At 38.3% G+C, this 18,940-nt stretch overlaps 1 protein-coding gene across 16 annotated transcripts in view; it reads left to right on the top strand.

Annotated features, from left to right (window-relative positions):
- The window catches only part of CARF (calcium responsive transcription factor), a 56,230-nt gene that overhangs the window by 22,485 nt on the left and 14,805 nt on the right, over window positions 1–18,940 (top strand). For 5 of the 16 annotated variants that reach the window (XR_013957254.1, XR_013957259.1, XR_013957260.1 and 2 more), the window contains 7 exons: window positions 4,189–4,319; window positions 5,240–5,606; window positions 7,818–8,496; window positions 12,719–12,762; window positions 14,099–14,166; window positions 14,718–14,766; window positions 15,355–17,168. Coding sequence is in view for 4 of the 16 variants with exons in the window: in XM_080621951.1 (XP_080478077.1) it covers window positions 4,189–4,319; window positions 5,240–5,606; window positions 12,719–12,762; window positions 14,099–14,161 (605 nt within the window). In the remaining 12 variants the exon portion in view is untranslated. Of the gene's footprint in view, window positions 1–4,188; window positions 4,320–5,239; window positions 5,607–6,249; window positions 6,377–6,825; window positions 6,929–7,817; window positions 8,497–12,718; window positions 12,763–14,098; window positions 14,167–14,712; window positions 17,169–18,940 lie in introns of those variants that run through there. The other 11 variants (XR_013957258.1, XR_013957257.1, XR_013957255.1 and 8 more) reach the window with 11 other exon arrangements.

The raw sequence follows: 18,940 nt of genomic DNA, 5'->3' as shown, positions 1-18,940 counted from the left end.
GACTGCATACGTCAAAAAATAAGTGTATTGTGATGGGGTTTCCAGAAGTATGAAAATTATAAACTTGGCTTTTGTTTAGCATCCTAAAGCAACTGAAGATTTTAATGGGATGGTTATTTAGAAACAACATTTTACCTTGGATAAAGGTGCTAATAACACCTGTGTAAAGATAATTAAATTGCTACTGAACAGATGCATCTGTCAGTACATACAATACCCAGGACTCATCTGGGTACTTGGGTTCCTTGATGGTTTGTGCTTCACATGTGCTTAACTATCTTGATAAAGAGGACTTGAATGCATATTGGGATTCCTGCTTCTTACAGAGTCATTAGCTTGAGTTCTGCTGCTAGTACGAGGTCCTGAAAAATGAACATGATATTTCTGTTGTCAGGATTGAGAGCACTCTTTTCTATTTTTCCTTAGTACTTAGAAATAGAAATAGAAACCGTGGTTAGTGGCAGCAGGGCTGTGAGAGATGTTTCATCAGTTTTTTACGTGGTGTAATGTCGTTATTAACATGTGAAGCCGAAGTAGCATCTCTTCCCAGCAATTAACCTTCTTCCCACTCTGCATCAAAACCAGAATGTAGATAGTGTAGATTTCGGTAGAAACTTGGGTTTATGAGTTCATGGTTGAAGGTCTGGTTATTTTGAAGATGCTAGTTACACTATTGTCCTTTGTTGAAAGTGGGTTTCTACTACTATTATTTTGACTTCAAAGTATGTGCTAAAACAGATCTACTTGCTAGCTAGTGTAGTTAGAATTGCACATGGGCTGAGATGCTCCATTGGATCATGGTGGCTGATAGTAAAATTATATTATTCTGCCTTTTTCCTCAGGTTTCAAGGACATTTTTTCTAGCGTGACACCAAAAGAACTTTCTGCATGTTTGTGGATGCTTTCCCCATCCCTCAATTAATAGGTTGTATATGAAACTCATGAGAAAAGTTGTTGGCTTTTAGTAGGGATATGATTGCAGCAAGATGGACGAGTCTAATTGTTTGCATGCATTAAGATAATGCTGCAGGCTTCTTAGATGTTTTTAATCTCAGTGGCATTGCCAGCTTGTTTCCCCACTTAACTGGAACATGGTGGTGGGTACCTTTTGTTCCAGACAGCTGATAGTCTACAGGGACCAAAGAGGAACTGCCACATTTTTCATGTTTAAAGATCTACTTCTGTCAGCAGTTATTTTCCACTGTGGTTCTTCCCAGAAGTCCTGATGTGTTTGGATTTCTTTCCACTTTGCCCCCTGTTGAGATAGGGGAGTCCTAAGATTTAAAACTGTTTGCTGGTTGGGTAATTAGTTCACATTGTTAATGTAATTAATGATAATATACCTTAATCGCATTGTTAGTGCAGCCTAAGGGTTAACAAAGCGTGGGGCTTAACACGTATGAAAAGTTAGCTACATTTGTAACTCTTGAGATAAGATCAGCCAATCCAAGAGGAGACTGAGCCCACAGGTGTAAGCCAGCTTTGTGGTTTGGACACAATCCAGGGAGTAACTGAGCCTGCTCAAGACCAAAAGGTTACTTGCGGTGACAAAGAGGAGCCGCTAGCCTTCATCCCCATAACCCCCGACCACCACCAAAAAGCATTACGCATGCACAGTGGGAGGAGTTTATGGAAATACTAATTATCATACGAAGCAGCAGGGACAGGTTATGAATATGTATAGGCAATCTCATGAATATGTAACCACAATGCTACATACGTTTGGAGGATGAGCGGCTGCGGCATGCACGACTTTGGTGGGATACCCCCGTGCTGCCCAGCGCTGAATAAACTTACCTACTTTACAACTCTAATTGGCTGATTGATTGTAAAGTCCTTTCTCCTCACATCACTGTCACTTCCTGACCTATTTCTTATCTTTGTTGTAGCAAGAAATATAAACCCCTAGAGGTTTAGTTCACTTGTGTGATTTCTCCTAAATGACTTGGTGAACCTGATTTACCTGATTTATGTGCCAGTGTTTGGGCTTTGTCTTGGGATTTTTTTAACTCTTATTTTAGCTGTTGCTGCAATGAATCAATTTGAACTGAAAGGCATCATGCATGCTTGGTGCTCTTAGGGTAAGAATTTTGTTATTGACAACTGTCAGAGGACAAAAGTTTTTAAGCTCAATTTGAATAGTGTCCCTCTTTCTTAAGGAAGCCTGTTTTAGGAAAAAAGAAGTCTGCAGTATGAGCAGACCTACTGTGCTTAAGCTTGCATGTCTGTGTTCGTCTTTGCATTACTGCACTTTTATGGAAAGACACAGAATAGTTGTGCCTTCAACAGCTGTGATAGAGCTCAGCAGGGATGCTTTTTAGTATGTTTGAATACTGGAGAAGATTCAGGAAGATCAATTATTGCTTTCTTTGTCTTTCACAGCCTATCAAATATGTAAGCGTCCATCTAGTGAATTTTAGAGGAAGCTAGAGAATCGGATTTGTTTCCCTTTCCGCACATGTGCACCAAGTCAGTAAATACAAGCAGCTAATCTAATTCCAGCATATCTTGTCTCCCCTTATATATGTGGGTATGTGTTTGTACGCATCGCAAACACATGTTTATAATCGTATTACAAGTCTAAGCAAAAAAATAAGCCTGACTGAAAAATTGAACTCTTGTTAATGTATATGAAGTGGTAACAAGGGAAAACAACGCTGGCTTTTCAAACTACTGCTTGTTTATGTTGGGTTTTGTGGGTTTTTTTGTGGGTTTTGTGGTTTGGTTTGGGGTTTTTTTTGTTTCAACTTGTGCCGACTGGAGACAAATATTTATGAAATCAAATGATAACAGAACTAAACCTAGCTGTTTGTTGTCTTGTTGAGCAGAACTCCCTATTTCCATAAGATACAGCTTTCTCTATTCTAGGTCTAAGATCCACTGTAATTGTCAAATTTGTGTGCTCCCTTTTACATCTTTTATGAAGTATAATGACAAGTGAGCTAAAGTACCTATTCTGTTCGTTTGTTCAATTCTGGCATTCATACTGAAAGCCCAAGCAGTGTAAGGAATGGGTAGATTAGGAGTTGAACTATTTATCTTTATTCCTAGGCATGTTGGTGTAGAATACAATCTAAGAAAAGAACTGCCATCTCTTCCTACATGTGAATGTTGACAAATGCATATGGAGTCTTGAATATTCACATAATGCATATGGGGCTTCTGTGTAGTATTAAAAAGAGCCTAAATATTGGAAGTAGTTGTATTGAAGGAGATTAGTAGAGTATGTCTTATAGTCAGTTATGATAAGGAATTAGAGTTTGCAAATCAATATATATGTTGAAAAATGTATCTCCATTCACTTAGATTGCTGGAAACTTCTGTATGAATTCCTGTTACAAAGCCTTCTGCAGTTGGCCATTCTCATTTTTTTCCATTCACCAAGCTAATCTACATGCTATGGGCAAGCTCTTCTTTTACAGTTACAGCAGTGAAACTGAAATAAAAGGCTAAGCAATGTCTACTTGTGTCTGGATAAATCTGAACCAAAATGTTCTAGATAGATCAAACAGGAAATGGAATTGATTGCATGGAAAGTTTTCTTGCAGAAATCGCTGCAAGCGAATCTCAGTTTTTACAAGTCATTAGGAAATGAAGTCTGTCCTTTTGCATTAAAGAATTTTGAGGATATGATGTAATCTGTAGGCCAAAAGACTTCCAGATAAATGGACTTTTGGTGTGATACTGCATAGAAATTGCCTTAATTCCACAAAGATGTTTGGAAGGGAGTGATGAGACTTACAGGATTTCCTGTGTAGGCTTTTATTTTCAGAGACAACCCTTTCTTTTTTTTATGCCTGTTTATTAGAGCCCTTACTGAGGTGTGTGTATTGTCAAATTGTTTGATTGTTGCTTTGATAGTAAACTGACAGCTTTTATGTTATAACTAGAAATTCAAAGCACAGTGTAGAGTGCAGTTACTTTGCTCTTCAAAATGGATCTGTCAGTGCTTCTGTTTTGCTGTCACCAGGCACATACAGTCTTCCTACAGTATTGTCTTTTTCTCATACACAGCTTTTTTAATTTAGCATCTAAGTTCTTATGCAAAGAAAACAGCATTTATGTATATATGTTTCTTTTATATGTCTATATTGAGATTGAAGGGTTTTGTTCAGTTTGCAGAGGAGACTTTTAAATGAGAAGAAATAATCTGTCATAACGGTCTGCCTCCTCTCTGTTGCACTGTAGGGAGCTCAGCAGGGGAGTCACTTGTCACCAGAGCAGAAGCCAACCAGAGTGGGGAGTCCTTGCTACCAGAAACAGCTCAGCTATTGTCTTCCCTCTCTTCACTTCAGCCCAAGATATTTGCACAACTTCAGGTACAGTCAAGTTGTTTACAGAACGTCACACGTTCTGCACTGGGAAGCCGAACTGAGAACAGCAAGTTCCATCTCAGCTAATGAACCCAAACACTGGCTGGGTAACGCGGCTTTTGAAATAGCTGTCAAGTCTTTTTTTTTTTTTGGCCTCTTTTGCATGTCACATTTAGCATATGGTTGTGGTGCAGGGGACCCCATTATCATCTTTTGACACTTTGAAATTAGTTAGGGTCTCTAGTGAAGTCAAATCAAAGATGATGAAGGTAGTGGGCTTCTGCCTCTAGCCAAGCACCTATTTGTTTTCTACATGGTCTAGCCATTTAATAACAAAAATGCTGCAAAACTGAGGGGAGGTAAGTCAGTCTTATTCCTTTTAAATCCTTCTCCAGCCTCTTAAAATATGTTAAAATCTTAAAACTGCTCCCAGCTCGGATCTGTAAACTTCCAGTTTGAAAGGCTGAAGACTGGGGATAAGAATGTTGTGCTAAAAGAGCTGCTTCTAAAGCTCATCTCCCTTTAAAGGTGGCTCTCTTCTTTTTGAAAAGTTACCTTCATGCTTCCTGGACCCAGTGAAATGTGTGTTCTCTTCCCTAGACATACAGTCTGCAGTAAGGTGCTGGGGTTTTTATCAGTATGCTTTTAGTACCTACCTCTTGTGTGAATGGGCAGTACTGGGAAATTATTTGAAACAAAATCAATCTGAAATTAGAGCTTTGTGGCTGTAAGTAGTCTTCTAAGAGGCTGCTGGATACCATTGTTCTAATTGTTTTCTAATACAACTTTAGCCTAGGGTTGCTGGGATTGACTGTTGAAAAGAGATTATGTACTATCCAGTTCCAGCATTGAAAAATAAATGTCATTAAATGCAAACTTCTGCTGTAAATACTGGTATGTTATTTCTTCTGCCTTCTCTTTCACAGGGATTACAGCTGCAGTCAACTTTTACCTCCACAAATGGATCAACAGCCCTCATAGCTGTAAATAACCATTCCCCTCCCAGCCCTGCAAGTGTCCTAGATTCCACAGGGAGTGCAGTAACCAACCATCCTCTATTACTTAGTCAGGGACACAGTCTGCAAGCAGGTGCTGGCCTAACACAGCATAGCACTACTACCTCTGCTTTTGGGACTCCACCTGGCCCCGATCAGAATCTGGTAACCATGAGCCAGTTGGTAGCAGTTGGAGGGGTGAATGACTCCAGAAGCGTAGAAGGAGGAGTCCATCAGATTTTCCTGGGAGATGTACAGACTATTCCAGTACGGATTGTGGACAGTCATCCAGCACTTGGTAAGTTGCAGTCTTGCCAATCATATGTAAATATAGAAAAGAAAATAGATTTTCTTCTGTGTGTCTTGAAGAAAGAAATGTGTTGATACTGGGGAACTCCAGCATAGACTTCTTTCAGCTGATTCGAATTAATTTCTACTGTGAAAACAGGAGGGGGAGACGGTAAGGGAAGGAAGAAAACCAACCCAAGAGCTAGGTTTTGCTATAAAAAGATGACTTTAGTTAAACTATGCATTACTTACTTTGACCAAATAACCACTTATTCAATGAACACAATTTTTTTGCCAAATGATATCCATTTAGTTAAAATAATCTTCAAAATATTTTTAAAAGGAAAAATAAGAATAGAAAATAACAAATATTGAATCTAGTTAGAACTTTTCGGAAGGGAATGTGGGGGGTTTGATTACTTCTTTCTTTGAACCATCTCAGAGGATTTCTGAATTATGTTTTTTACTAAACTTTTGCTAGGATCCTGAAGTCATCCGTATGCTTTAGAAGTGATCAGTTGGAGTTGTAATTTATTGGAATTTCAGGCTTCTGTTTGAAAATACTCTTTAAAAAATAACACAATAAATAACTTTTTATCAAAATAGAAGGCTCCTTAAAATCATTGTTAAACATACAGTCTTTGGATTCTCAGCCACGAAACCTGATGGAGAATGGAAGCTTGCATTCTCAAAGAAGGATTTCTGATTCTTCGTGAAGAAAGCCTATTAGATACAGAGCATATATAGATCATTGCAACATATCCTTTTGACTATCCAGAGAGTCTAAATGCTAGCTTTGTTATTTCTTTTTATCTTTTCTTATCATCTATGAGTTCTAAAAGGATGACTCTTGAGTAGTTTTGCAGGAACATCCAGGTAAAGATGTGCTAGATCATAGCCTGCACCTTCCTAATGCCATAGGGGTAACTATTTCCATGTGCCCTGGTGACTTTTGCAGGTCAGCAAAACTGAATTTGTACTAAATTCTCTAATGGAAATACAAGACTACATGAAGAAATGAAAAGGAGATAAACAGTATATGAGGGAATGTACTGAAATTCGTACATGTTAAAGTAATATTGGGATATTTTACTGTGATAGTATTGTCAAAGTTAAATATAAGGGATTTTCTGCCTGCTGTGTACTCAAATGTGTAACTGTTTGTGTTTTTTATTCCCCTTTTATAATTGAATTTAACTGCTCTCCTGAAAAATTCTGGTTTTATTCAGCGTAAAACAAGCTCAGAGGTTATCAAATGCACCTTCTTCATTCAGTTGTTTAACCCGTTTGATCAATCTGGATGTTGATGTTGATGCCTCTCAAAAATATTTTGTAAGTGATGAGTGTAGTAAGTGCATTTTAGTAGTACTGGTTTACATAAAAAGAAATGTAATCAAATATGAGATTATATATAACTGTGAGGACTAAACTGACTGTTCCTTTGGGATTTTCTTTTTCTGCTCAAGGTTTCAGTCGTCACCAGCCTAGATTTGGAAATTTTGAGAATATTGGTGCAATTTCTAAGTTATGTTGTAGAGGAGTTGCCTATAAAATGAACACATACCCTGTACACTTGAATTTAGCAGTTCAGTCACAGTACATTTCAAGGTGTTTTTTTTCCCTCCTGTGTGTATGCATTACATTTAACACACATATGGGCTTGGTTAAAATTATCCTGTATGTTCTAGACTTCCTCTTGTCCAAGTGCTAACTGAAGAATAAGCTATTTGCTGCTGGAAATTTACATGCAGTCACTGTAGTGGCCAGTCATGCCTGAAATGTAAGTCACTGAGTTAGTTTTCCATTCCTCTTTTCCCCTGGAAATGAAAAAACCAACCAAATAGCACCAAGTAAGCGGGTTGCTTTATCTTTCCATGGGAAAGAGGAAAGACATGTTGCATGAGCATAATTTTATATCTCCAAATCTACTGGGTTTTTATGGCTTTTTATAAAATGTTTTAAATATTCTCTCTCAAGGGAGCTGTTACTGCAATAAATTCATATCAACTTGCCATGTCTTGTAGCACAGTAGATTAAACTAAACAGCAGTTAAATTTAGTTTGACCTACTGTTTGACCATGAAGCAGTTAACTTCACAGATGCCTTACCTATTAGCTTGGGTTCCTGAAATACTTTTATTTTAAAAGAAAAGTAGCTGAAGCTTATCAGTGGAGTTTGAACTTCAGTGTTTAATTATTTTTTGTTTTGTTTTGTTTTTAAGCTGAAGAAAATGCAGAGGGAGTTATCTGTGTGAGCCAAGTTAAACAAGAGCCAAGAGAAAAAGTATTGTCTGTGGAGCCAGATAAAATCAGAGGCTGCCATAGTTCCTCACCTGTTTAAATCTGTGAAGGCTGGAAGGATTTTTCAAATCAGAGAACTCCACAAGGAAGGTGCTCTCAAAGTAATGCCATTTTTTTTAAATTGTATTGTGACATTCAGACTAGGCATATTTTTACAGTAGTTCTGACAGCTGTTTTGATTTATGACTGATGTGGCTCACTGCCAATGCCAGGTCATTCAGCTGCCCTGTGGAACAGCACCTCTCTCTTCTGTTTCAAGCTTTTGAGTAATTGGATGTTATCCAAATGGCCCATTTCGGTCAACATTTCTGAAGGTCTTCCACAATTTAATTCCTTAGCTTTAGAATATGGATCACAATGCTGGGTTTACTTTTCTCCTTGAGACTTTCGACTGTTATGGCACTACAGAGACCATAGATTCTGCCAGCTCCAAGACCACAGAATCCACCAGCACAGTGTATCTATACAGCAGTGGTTTTGTGACAAAATGAAGGTCCAAGATGCTAAATTTCGAAGTGATGAAGGACATAGATGCTTAAGCAAATGCAGCTTTGACCTGATTATAATGTTAATGGTGTGAAGATCAAGGAGAGGAGAAAGGTGAGATTGCCAGGTGAATATAAAGTGGTATGATGAAGAAAAGTGTGTGAATTGTAATGGTGAATGTTTTCAACTTTGACATCTTTGAACTTATGTTCTGGCTTTATAATGAATTTCAGTGCTGCATGCAGCATTTGCAGTGGTACCGTATTAGCAGTTGGTCATAACTAAATGCAGGAGTCTTGTGTCATGGAAAATGATGCTGTTGTTTCAGCTTTTATCTACCTTTTGCTTTATGCACTTAACGCTGTTAGCTCAGATAAATATGATTTAACGTGCTGCCACTCATGATGTAGGGCTTATGGATACATTTCTAACAAAGAAAGGCCCAAGAAAACAAAGCGAAGTAATATAAATTCAAGCAATGTGTGCAAGTGTGCTGTCACTGTAGTGTTCAGAAAACAAACTTATCTTTTTCAACTGTGGCAGGTCCTAAGACTGGAGTGGTCCATAATACTTTAAATATTACCAGGGATCTTTATAAAAATGAATATGATAAGGAAATCTCTTTTAGCAATACTTAAGCCAGAGCCATAATAAGTGACAAGCATTGAGTTGTGTAATGTGTGAGAGACGTGTTTCTTTAAGAAAAATAAAATGTTCATGTAACTTGGAATCCATGTAAAGAATTAAATGAAACTGATGCCAACATAGATATCAAATTAGACAATGGCATTGTTTACTTCAGATATTGAATTCTTAGAGCAATATTCAGGTGGTTTGTATACAGCAATATCAGCAGTTCTGTTACTGCTTCCTACTAAATGGTTGAGATTTTGCTCAGAAAGTTAGATTCTTTTTTTATTGTTCACATGCTGCAGAAGCATGCAGCCTGAGGACTTAGGAATAAAAATAAATAAACCAAAATACACAAAAAAAATCTGAACAAGATTGGTCCGTTTATGTAGAGATAAAATGTTAGAAGTGTTATGTGACATAAAGATTAAATAGTTAAATTTGTTAACGTACATCAAGCATCATCTAAATAGTGGCAATTTTCTTTTGAGTATTGAAAGCTAAACCTTTCAAAAGTCTCCCACTGAACTTGGGTTCCCAGTGCAGCATCTGTTAGGTGAGTGCTATATCTAGTCTTACCTTAACATATATTAACTTCTGTGAGGTTAACTAACACTGTTAATACTGTTCATTTAAAGCTAATATATATTGGTTAGCTTAAATTAGAATTCTCCCACAGAGTCATGCTCTTATTAAATAAGAATCAGTACTTTGTGATGCAAGTGCATACAGAATCTCCAGTTCTTTGGAGTCTTTCATATTTTGTTTCTGCACTAACTTGCTTTGTGGTATTTCTGGGTAGGTAAAATCCCACAAGGTTCACACTTTTGTTAGTTTTATAGTTGTTAATTGTGAAAATATGTCCAAAATGGATGTTCTCTGCTGCAGTCATAGTTCTGGAGCACACAGGCAGCAGTCACCTTTTCTTTCCCAACTTGGTAACTATGTACCAGAACAGGTACCTGCTTTTACGCTACTGTGTTCAGTGACTCCATCACCTTTGTATTTTCTTAGAGTTTAAACTAACGCATTCCAAAGTATATTCCTCTTTCTCAATAATACTGATTTTTTTTTTTTTTATAATCATTCTGCATTTTTGAGAATGTTTATTCCCAAAATAATGAATTACAGCTAAAGATTATCAGCAAGAGGTTATTTCAGTTTTAGTTCTCTTCAAAGCAGACAATATATTTGTGGTTGGACTAAAAGCTTGATGAAAGAGAAGTTTCATTTTCATCAGTTCTTAGTTCTCTCATTAACACATCTGTTCTTTAACAGTCACTCTTCATCCCAGCACGGAATGAGCTACAGTCTCATCCTGTGCTGAACAATATTCCTGATGGTACTTTTATTTTTGGTTTAATGGTCACAGTTGGAGGAAATACTCTTTTAGAACATCTTGAATTACAGGCTGAGAAATCAATTTTATAATCTACCCTGATTTGCACAGTACCATGAAAACAATAGAACAAAAAGTTGGGAGAAATTTAAAGAAGCAGTACAGAATTAGTTGTTTTTAAAAGCTGGGGATGAGAGTTGCTATTCTGTTCATTGAGCAAAGTTGAAATGCTTCTTCAGGCAATACTCAGATTTTTGGTTTCATTTCCTTCATTTTCACAGCATTTCAGTTCTTTGTCTTCCAAATTCCATATTCCAGTTTATTATTGTGTTGGTGGTTAATTTAGAGTAACCTTTCCTCTTTAAATATGTTTACATTTGCTTTGTGCATGTTGATAATGAAGGAACGTGAACTCATTATCCATATCCATTCTCTAATTAAGCTTAACACCAGTGTTCACTAAAGTCCACCTGAATTTTACAGGAAAGAATCTTACGTGTATTAAAAAACCCACAAGTAAGCAATAATGCTTTCAGATCAACTAAATTTGTTTGAATCAAATACGTAAGGTTGATTTTTCAGAGAAAGCTGTGTAGCTTGGTGCAAAGTGGTTGATTATTACTGTGTTGGAATTGTAGGTGTTTTTCAGATGTTTACTTTGTTTTCTTGTGGTTATGTTCAAATGTTTATTTTGCAAACCCGGAAATCCTGAGCTCCTGAGTACTGTAAATGAACAAATTCTTCTCCAATTTATCCTCATTGTTGGTTACCCATAACAGTGCTCAGTTGGCTTTACAAGAAGGGCTGTGCTTATGTATGTGCATACAACAATAATTTTTTACTGAAATGTGCAGAATACATAAAAAGGCACAAGTCCATAGCTCTTGTTCAGGGCTGGTAGCCTCTTGGATGGAAACCAGTAGTGTTAATGAGTCCTTTTTGTGGTATAAAGGTTGTTGCAATTTGTACAAAATTTAGAGAGGAATATATCTGTATATGTATGTGTATATCTATATTTATATAGTAACCTAATGTATAACATTTCTGTTCAAATGTAAACTACTTTTTCTTTTAAAGTAATGGTCTGTGTTGTGGTTATGGGGTCCCATGGGGAGAAATGCAAGAGCTACGTCAGGGCAGTGGTTTCTGGGAATGAAGGAGAACAAGTAGGACAACACCAGGGAGACCAAACAGAAGTTCCTGAAGGTGTGTGAAAAGCAAGGGTCCTGTGGGGAAGGGCTGGAGTGGGCTGTGCTTTGAGGGTTCTGGGGCCCTGGAAGAGAGATTGTGAGCACATTGGGAAGGCTCAGTGCAGCTCCTCAATCTATGCCAGCAGTGCATAGGGTGAATTCATGGTAGGAATTTAAAGGAATGGAAGAGTCCTGCCCCCAAAACCTACGAAGCTGCTTGAGTTTTGGGGAGTGCTAGAGGCAGGTAAATGACTTCCTGTAGTCTGAGCCTTCTAATACGAAGAAAAAAATGCCTCTTGGAGCTTCAACCCTGCAGCATAGACTCTTTTCCTTTACACGTTACTACAGAAAATACACCTTTTCTTCCCAACTGAATCAGCTTGCTGCTGTCATCCCTCTGGCTGCAGCTCTACCTATCTCAAGCATGGACCACCCAGGTCTCTTTTCCTTCACACTTTGTAGGGTTTCCACCCAAGCCCTATGCCCTCAGGCCCTCTGCTTCTCCATGTTTCACTGTTACACTGTTGGAGCTGCTGGTGAGTTCACAAGTAAATAGTGGTGACATTTGCTCCTGTAAGTTTTTCTTCTTGTCTCCCCAGGATCCTAAGTGCCTATGTTCCTTTTAATTGGATTAAGTATTTTCCTTGCTTTGGGGCTTATCATCCTTACCTGGATGAATATCAGGCAGCTACATTTCACAGGACACTCTTTACATTCACAGCAACTGAAAAAAATTGAGAAAACAATGAGAAAATTGTAGCTGCTGACAGCTCTTAAGACTTTGTATTGAGAAACTGGCCTCTTTCACATTTGAGTATCTGATTCTGGCTGTGGATAGTAGCTGGCTGTTGACTTGTCTGTTGGCAAACTCACAATTTGCTGCCTTAATCCTGTTTGAACAGATATGTTCTCAGAAGATTAGGGAGGAATAATCTGTTCTATTAGGGATAGAAAGTGCGATACAGCTGAGGATGGTGCTGTGAAAAGTTACTGCTCTTTGTGGGTCTCTGGTGAGAAAATTCTCCTTGAACTGCTCTTCCTTTCTGAACAAGGCTTTCACAGGAATCAGCTTCAGAGCCTATCCCATCAGTAATGATCATCTTTTCCCAGCAACAGTGCACTTCATTAATGATGGATCCAGCATTGTGTAAAACAGGCTATGTTGATGTTTTTTTAGGTCAGAAGCTACCCAGCAGGTCTCTCCAACAAGCAACAACTAAGGTATGATGTGGTGGAAGAAACAGGGCAAAGCAAAAATCTCATCACGTGGCAGGAGTGCATGTGTATTTGGGGTTTCTTTTGCAATGTAAGCTGTTCCACCTTAGCATCTCAGTGCATTTCTAATGCACGTGACAGATGACATGTTTATTTTCTGAAGGGACTGGATGTGTTTTCTGGAGAGTCTTTAAAGGAGTGATCATAAACAGTACTTGCTGTATCATAGAAAGTATTAGTGGGTGTTTGACATCTGGGACCCTACGCTGTTCTAGTACAGAAGGGGTTTTAAAAGCATGGAAAGCTTTCTGAGGACAAATACTGAATGTTCTTGTCCTAAGGAGTCTTCCCTGCATGGAAGAATAGGAGCATTGGATGCTGTGGGAATAAGTCTCATCAGTGGTCTAATAGCCTCTGCTAGATAGAAGAAACATTGCAATAAGGCATATGTATGATAATCTCTTTATTGAAAAAGTTACCTTTGGTTCCTTAATAGTTTTAAGTTATATATGCATATGAGATTGTATGTATCTGAAGGAAAAAAAAAGGAAGAGAAAATGGAGATATGAATATAGTTGTTTATGTGTAGTTCTTTAGTTTTAATTACACTTAACTGTGGTTAAATGGTGCAGATATTTTAGGGCACATGTAATCAGATCTTTTAATATGGATAATTGGAATTCATGTTTTTACTACAACCATCCTTAGCTGTCTGCAGTGCAGCTCAGTTGGTCATTAGGCATGTATTTGGCTTCTGTAAATGAGTCTGCCTGCTTAAACAAGAGCATGCTGTTCTAAGCAAATTAAATTTCTCCCTCTTCCTGATTTTTTTTCTAATAGAGATTGATAAGTCTTATAGGAGAATGAAAATCTGCCCATAGCGTGCTGATTTCATAAGAATTGATTTCTGGGTCCTCAGTACAAAGGAATGAGAGAGCAAAAACATACATGCTATTGGATGTGCCATTTGGTCATTTTACTAATGTACTTGGATTTCTACAGCAGGGCAGTGTCAAACCAGCATCAACTACCACTAAAATATTGTTAAAATTTCAGCTTTGTCATTTGGTTAAATATGATAGTTCAGTGGCTCTTGGGAAGAGCAGAGGCTTGCTCCTGCTCTTTGTAGAATAGTCTTTTTTTCTAGACGCTATTTAAAATGTAATTGGGCATGGCAATCAAATGGCAGTAGGAGAGCCAGAAACAGAGAGGTGTGTGTTAGCAGATCAGTGGGAGAGGGAGTTCAGTCCTGGTGTCCTCATTCCAGACTAACTTTCTCTATGCTAGTCCTGAATGCACCCTTTGAGAAACAGTGATTGTTTGTCTTTGTGTTCTGACATAGCTGTTCTCTCTGCTTGCCCACTCAAGAAGTTGTACAAGCCTTCAAGGGACATGGAGCTCATGAAGAAGGTATGTAAGATCTTGTGGGAGGACGTGCAGGAACAGAATGGAGAAGATTAAAAGTTGATGACATGACTTCGATAGAGCCCACATTCTTTGGTGGAAGAGGATTTTTCAATAACGAATAAAAGTAAATCTTTTCAGAAGTATTAGGCTTATTGATCTGCCTGACAAGATGCCGAGTGTTTAGACAGATTTCAGTGAGTGTGTACCAAAATATTAATGAATGTTTATCCATGCGTTACCACCTTTGCATGTTATACTGAAATTGTAGGCCAGTGCTGCCTGCTGATCTTTGTGTTGTCTGTGTGTGTTTTCTTAAAGTAAATGAAAGCTTGTTTTATTAGGGAAAAAAAAACCAACAGTGGAGAGTTTTTGTCTGAAGTCCTTTCGTATGTTCTTTCTCTAGAGTAAGCGTTAACTTGAAGTAGGTGATGATGTATTTCTGCAGAAATTCCTCATGAGGAAATATCACAATATACAAGGGTAGAAGTATGTACTAATAACCTAAATCAACCAAAGCCTTTTCCAATTTTTTTTTTCCTTTTTATCCAGAACAGGAATCATTCCAAACTGTCTTCCAAAACCACCGTGTTCGGAGTCTGAAAGGTGTGGCCCTTTTCTTCCTTTATAGGTGATTCCATCTATGCTGCAAATCACTGTGTTGAGGGTCTTCCACAAAAATAAAAGAAAAGCAATTATAGAACCAGACTCATAGCAGGGGAAGGGGTGGGGCTAGGAACAGGGATGACACCAGAATCTTTACCACCTCTCTCATTACATGAGGGCACTTCCTTTTCATTTGCATGATCTGACCTGGTTACTTGGCAGGGTGTCAGTAACAATATCTGCAAACCATAGTTTGTTTCTGAATGTGTTGCATCAAGGCTAGATGGTCAGCAGTGGGAGGAAAACAAATCTCAGTTTCGCCCTCCCCCTTCCCTCACCCCACCCCAAATTTCTGCTGTTAAACTGTTCCTGCAAATTAGCTACAAGTTTGACCTAAGGATTATCTTCTATTCTAGATCTAAGTGTGCAGTGTTTAATTCCTAAAGGACCATGCTGAAAATTCAGTTGTGCTTTGTCAGGTCACTGTTCTGTTAGACATAAATGTAACTTTTTCTCACAGATATTTCTCGTAAAGCTAAAATTAAATAGGAGAGAGAATTGGAAATTAATTATTTATGTTTCTTACAGATGACACTCAAGTTTCCTGAAGTGTGCAGGTGTTTCCTCCTTGGCTTCTACTTTTAGCTGCTAGTTCACTGTGTGTTGGATGTTTTCTTAGGATCACTTAGCTCTGAGGGTACTCCATATAACTGGCAAGAAACCAGAGCCAAGAACAGAAGAGGAAGTGAAGTTGTAAAAAGCTGCTTGCAGCAGATAGAAAGCTCTCAAAGTTTACAGCTCAAGAGTTTTTTTTCTGGCTGAAGTGGTTCACTTTAAATGGTAAACGTTTTTTCAATATGTAACTTTATTGTTTATTTTGATGCTATTTGTGCTCTGAGCTCACTTCTAATAGAAGCTAGAATGCTAATTGCGTATATTTGCTTTTATCTTCAGTGCACTAGTTATCTTCTGAATGCAAACGGGTGTAACATCTCCATGTTCTTGGCTGTTGTTAAAGTTGTTATTGCATCTGAGGTGTTTTGTACATGGAAGGATATGGAGAAAGTGGGAACCTTTGTGACCTTCTTACTTCTGTTGAGAACAGATGATCTGTGGAAAGAGGGCTTTGCCAGTTTTAAATCATGTTTTCACAGTAATTCAGTGGGTGCATAGGCTTTTCATGTCAGGCTCTAGTGCATGTCTTAACTTTCAACATAATACAAGCCACAAAATTACCTCTCCCTGGCCTCCCCATTCGTTCTTTTTATGTTTGGAGTGGGGGAATTGTTTGAACATGTTCTCATCTACCACTTTTCTGCCTTTCTCCCATTGTCTTTTCCATGCAGAGTAGCACAGAAACAAAAATTTCTCCTTAAAACACTGTTCTATCATCTTGTTTCCCATGTTTAGGGATAAATTTCCTCTCAGCTTTATTGTACTGGAGGTTGATTCCTTGCATGACTGAAATATAAGATGCTGTTATGTTTTCTTAGGGAGGGACAATACTGGGGTGAGCTCCCCTGCCCACTTTGCTACAGAAGTTCTTGCAGAAAGCACCTGCCACAGGTTCTGCTCCTGTATCTATATCCCAACACAGGCCAGTACAACTACAGAGCTGCGGTGATGGTAGCAGTGTCTTGCACTGTGTGTACCATCAAATTACCAGTATGAGCAACTGTCCTTCACCCCCTTATATTGTTTTGAGTCTATACTGGTCTGTGGGTCTGGCCCATTGTGCACCCCACAAATGACTCCTTGGGTACAACTTGAAGGGAAGCACAGGAGAGGGTCAGGAAGTTCTTCATCTCCAGCTTTTATGTAATACTTCTGTTTTGGTTGTGGGTGGCCCTGTGCAGGACACTGCTGAGTTCCAGTCAGCTCTGCAATGGTCGCACTGTCAGACACATCTGAGCTCATCCTTTAATCTGGTGGCACCTCTGTAAAAGCATGTTAAAGAAAGGACAAAATGCTGCATTGTAGAGAGGAGTGAGGAAGAAAGTGAGAGAAACAGTCCTCTGAACACCAAGGTACAAGAAGAAGGTATTTCCCTGCAGCCCACAGAGGACCCCATGCTGGTGCCGATGGAGATTTCCTGAAGAAACTGCAGTTCATGGAGAGGAGCCATGAAGGAGCAGGTTCATGATGAAGGGCTGCAGCCTGTAGAGCAGACCTGTAGGAAACAGGGGAAAAGTGTGAGGAGGATGGAGCGATACAAAGGAGCTGTTACAGACTGATTGCAACCCCCTCTTGCCTGTGCTGCTTCAGGTTGGGGGAAGTAGAGCAGTTGGGCATTGAAGGTGTGAAGTTGGGGAAAAGAGAGGAGCATGAGCGGAATGTGCTAGTTTAATTTGTATTTGTTTCTCACTAATTTTGTCTGTTTTAATTGGCAATAAATTAATTTTCTTCACATCAAGTACTGTCTGCTTTGGTAGTTTCTTACAGATGTTAAGGATGCAGCATCTTCATGACATTGTATCTAGCTGTGCTTCAGAAGGAGGGAAAGTTTGGGAGTGTTGCATCTTTGGTGAAAGTACTGTTAATCTTGGGGAAAATAAAAAAGTAGAGTTTGGGAATGAGACATATTCCTGTGCTTTTCAGACTTTATTTTCCTGAATGAGAAGGGAACTTCCTTTAGAAGGTAAGTTTTGTATGTGGGTTCTTAGACCACCTACCAGAAATACCTGGCACTGGTCGCTAAGGGTATATAGACAGGGTATTTTGTGACATGTCACACTGGAATACAAAACTGATGGATAGCTTCATAGCATTAGCTAAATTAATCTTTAATTTCTTCCCCTTTCTCTACGTCTTGCTATGGAAGGAAGATTCTCTGTTAAAAGGAACATGGTTGTCTGTGAATGACACAAAGCTCTTTGCAGTGGATGAAGAAGACTTCTTTGACTATAGATTAGATGAACTTCAGAAAGGATTGCACTGTCATAACTTCATCAAGTAACTTCTTCCAGTGACATCACTCACTTTTGATTACTGTTATGGAGCAGATTACACGATAAGCTTTCCTAGCTATGTCAAGGCATTAGAAAAAATGCATATAAAAAAATCCCTTTTCTCTTGAAAAAGAGAATTCCTATGAAAGGAAAAGGAATTCCCCATTTTCCAGCTCTTGGGAACAGCCATGCTTGCTTAGCCACCAGCTGCTCTGGAAGAATACATGATTATCCACTTCCCTGGCTACGAAAAAGTCCTTTTCACTGAAGTACTCCATAAATTTGTGAAGTTGAATCAGGCAAAGGGAATTTGGCTTTTTTATTTATTTATTTATTTATTAAAGGCATAAAAGCTACCCTGGAACAAAACTAACTCTAAAAAGATCAATGTTTTCATAGTGCATTATGATTTTATTCAGCTAGTTCAATCTATGACAAAAAAGTGTCTCCATTCCTTTTATTTCAGACTTGTGAACTTCTTTGCAAAATGATCTAAGATCACTAGTGAGATTAGCTAATAACTGCAAACTGGAGAAGTTTCACTATGGAGAGGTGGTAACAAAAGGTACCATAAAGTACCATAAAGTCAGCCAGCATAATTTATCATTAGTAAGGTAAGATTTCAAACATTAACCACAAGGTAATACTTTTGGTGGTATGCTGGCATTTATTCACATCTTGCAAACAAAAAAAGTAATTATGAGCTGTGTCGTACTTAGTATTCAGCTGCTTTGTGTACCCTGTGTGGAGTCTGTTTTATCCAATCTCTTATGCAGAATAAGTTAAAGTAAGTTAAGGGTTAACACATAGAGCATAATACACAAGTTCTTCATGGCAAGCTTTGTATCTAATGTATTTTCTAACATAAAGTGCTTGAATATTACTGGTAATTATGAGAAGATATTTGAGAGAAACTTAAGTTCAATGCTCTTATCTGTGTTTTGCTTTTGGAATTGATAAATTACATTTCTTTGCGAGCAGTTATTAGCAGTGAAGTGACTATTTTCACATGAGATAAAGGTTCCTGACTGCAGCAGAAATGGGTTCAGTTAGGGAAACTGGAATTGTATTCTATTTTGAGTGGCTGGAATTTCTGAAGAGGCACGGGAGTCCACCTCTGCATTCACAGAAACATCACCTTTGGGGCATAATGTTATAAAGATCAGCAATGTTTCCAGTGAGGTTTGGCTGGCATTATACACCAATACAGTATTCTGTGAGACAGT

This window comes from Psittacula echo, assembly GCF_963264785.1.
Source record: "Psittacula echo genome assembly, chromosome: 6".
NCBI classification, from domain to species: domain Eukaryota; kingdom Metazoa; phylum Chordata; class Aves; order Psittaciformes; family Psittacidae; genus Psittacula; species Psittacula echo.
This window is presented reverse-complemented; position numbering and strand designations above follow the sequence as displayed.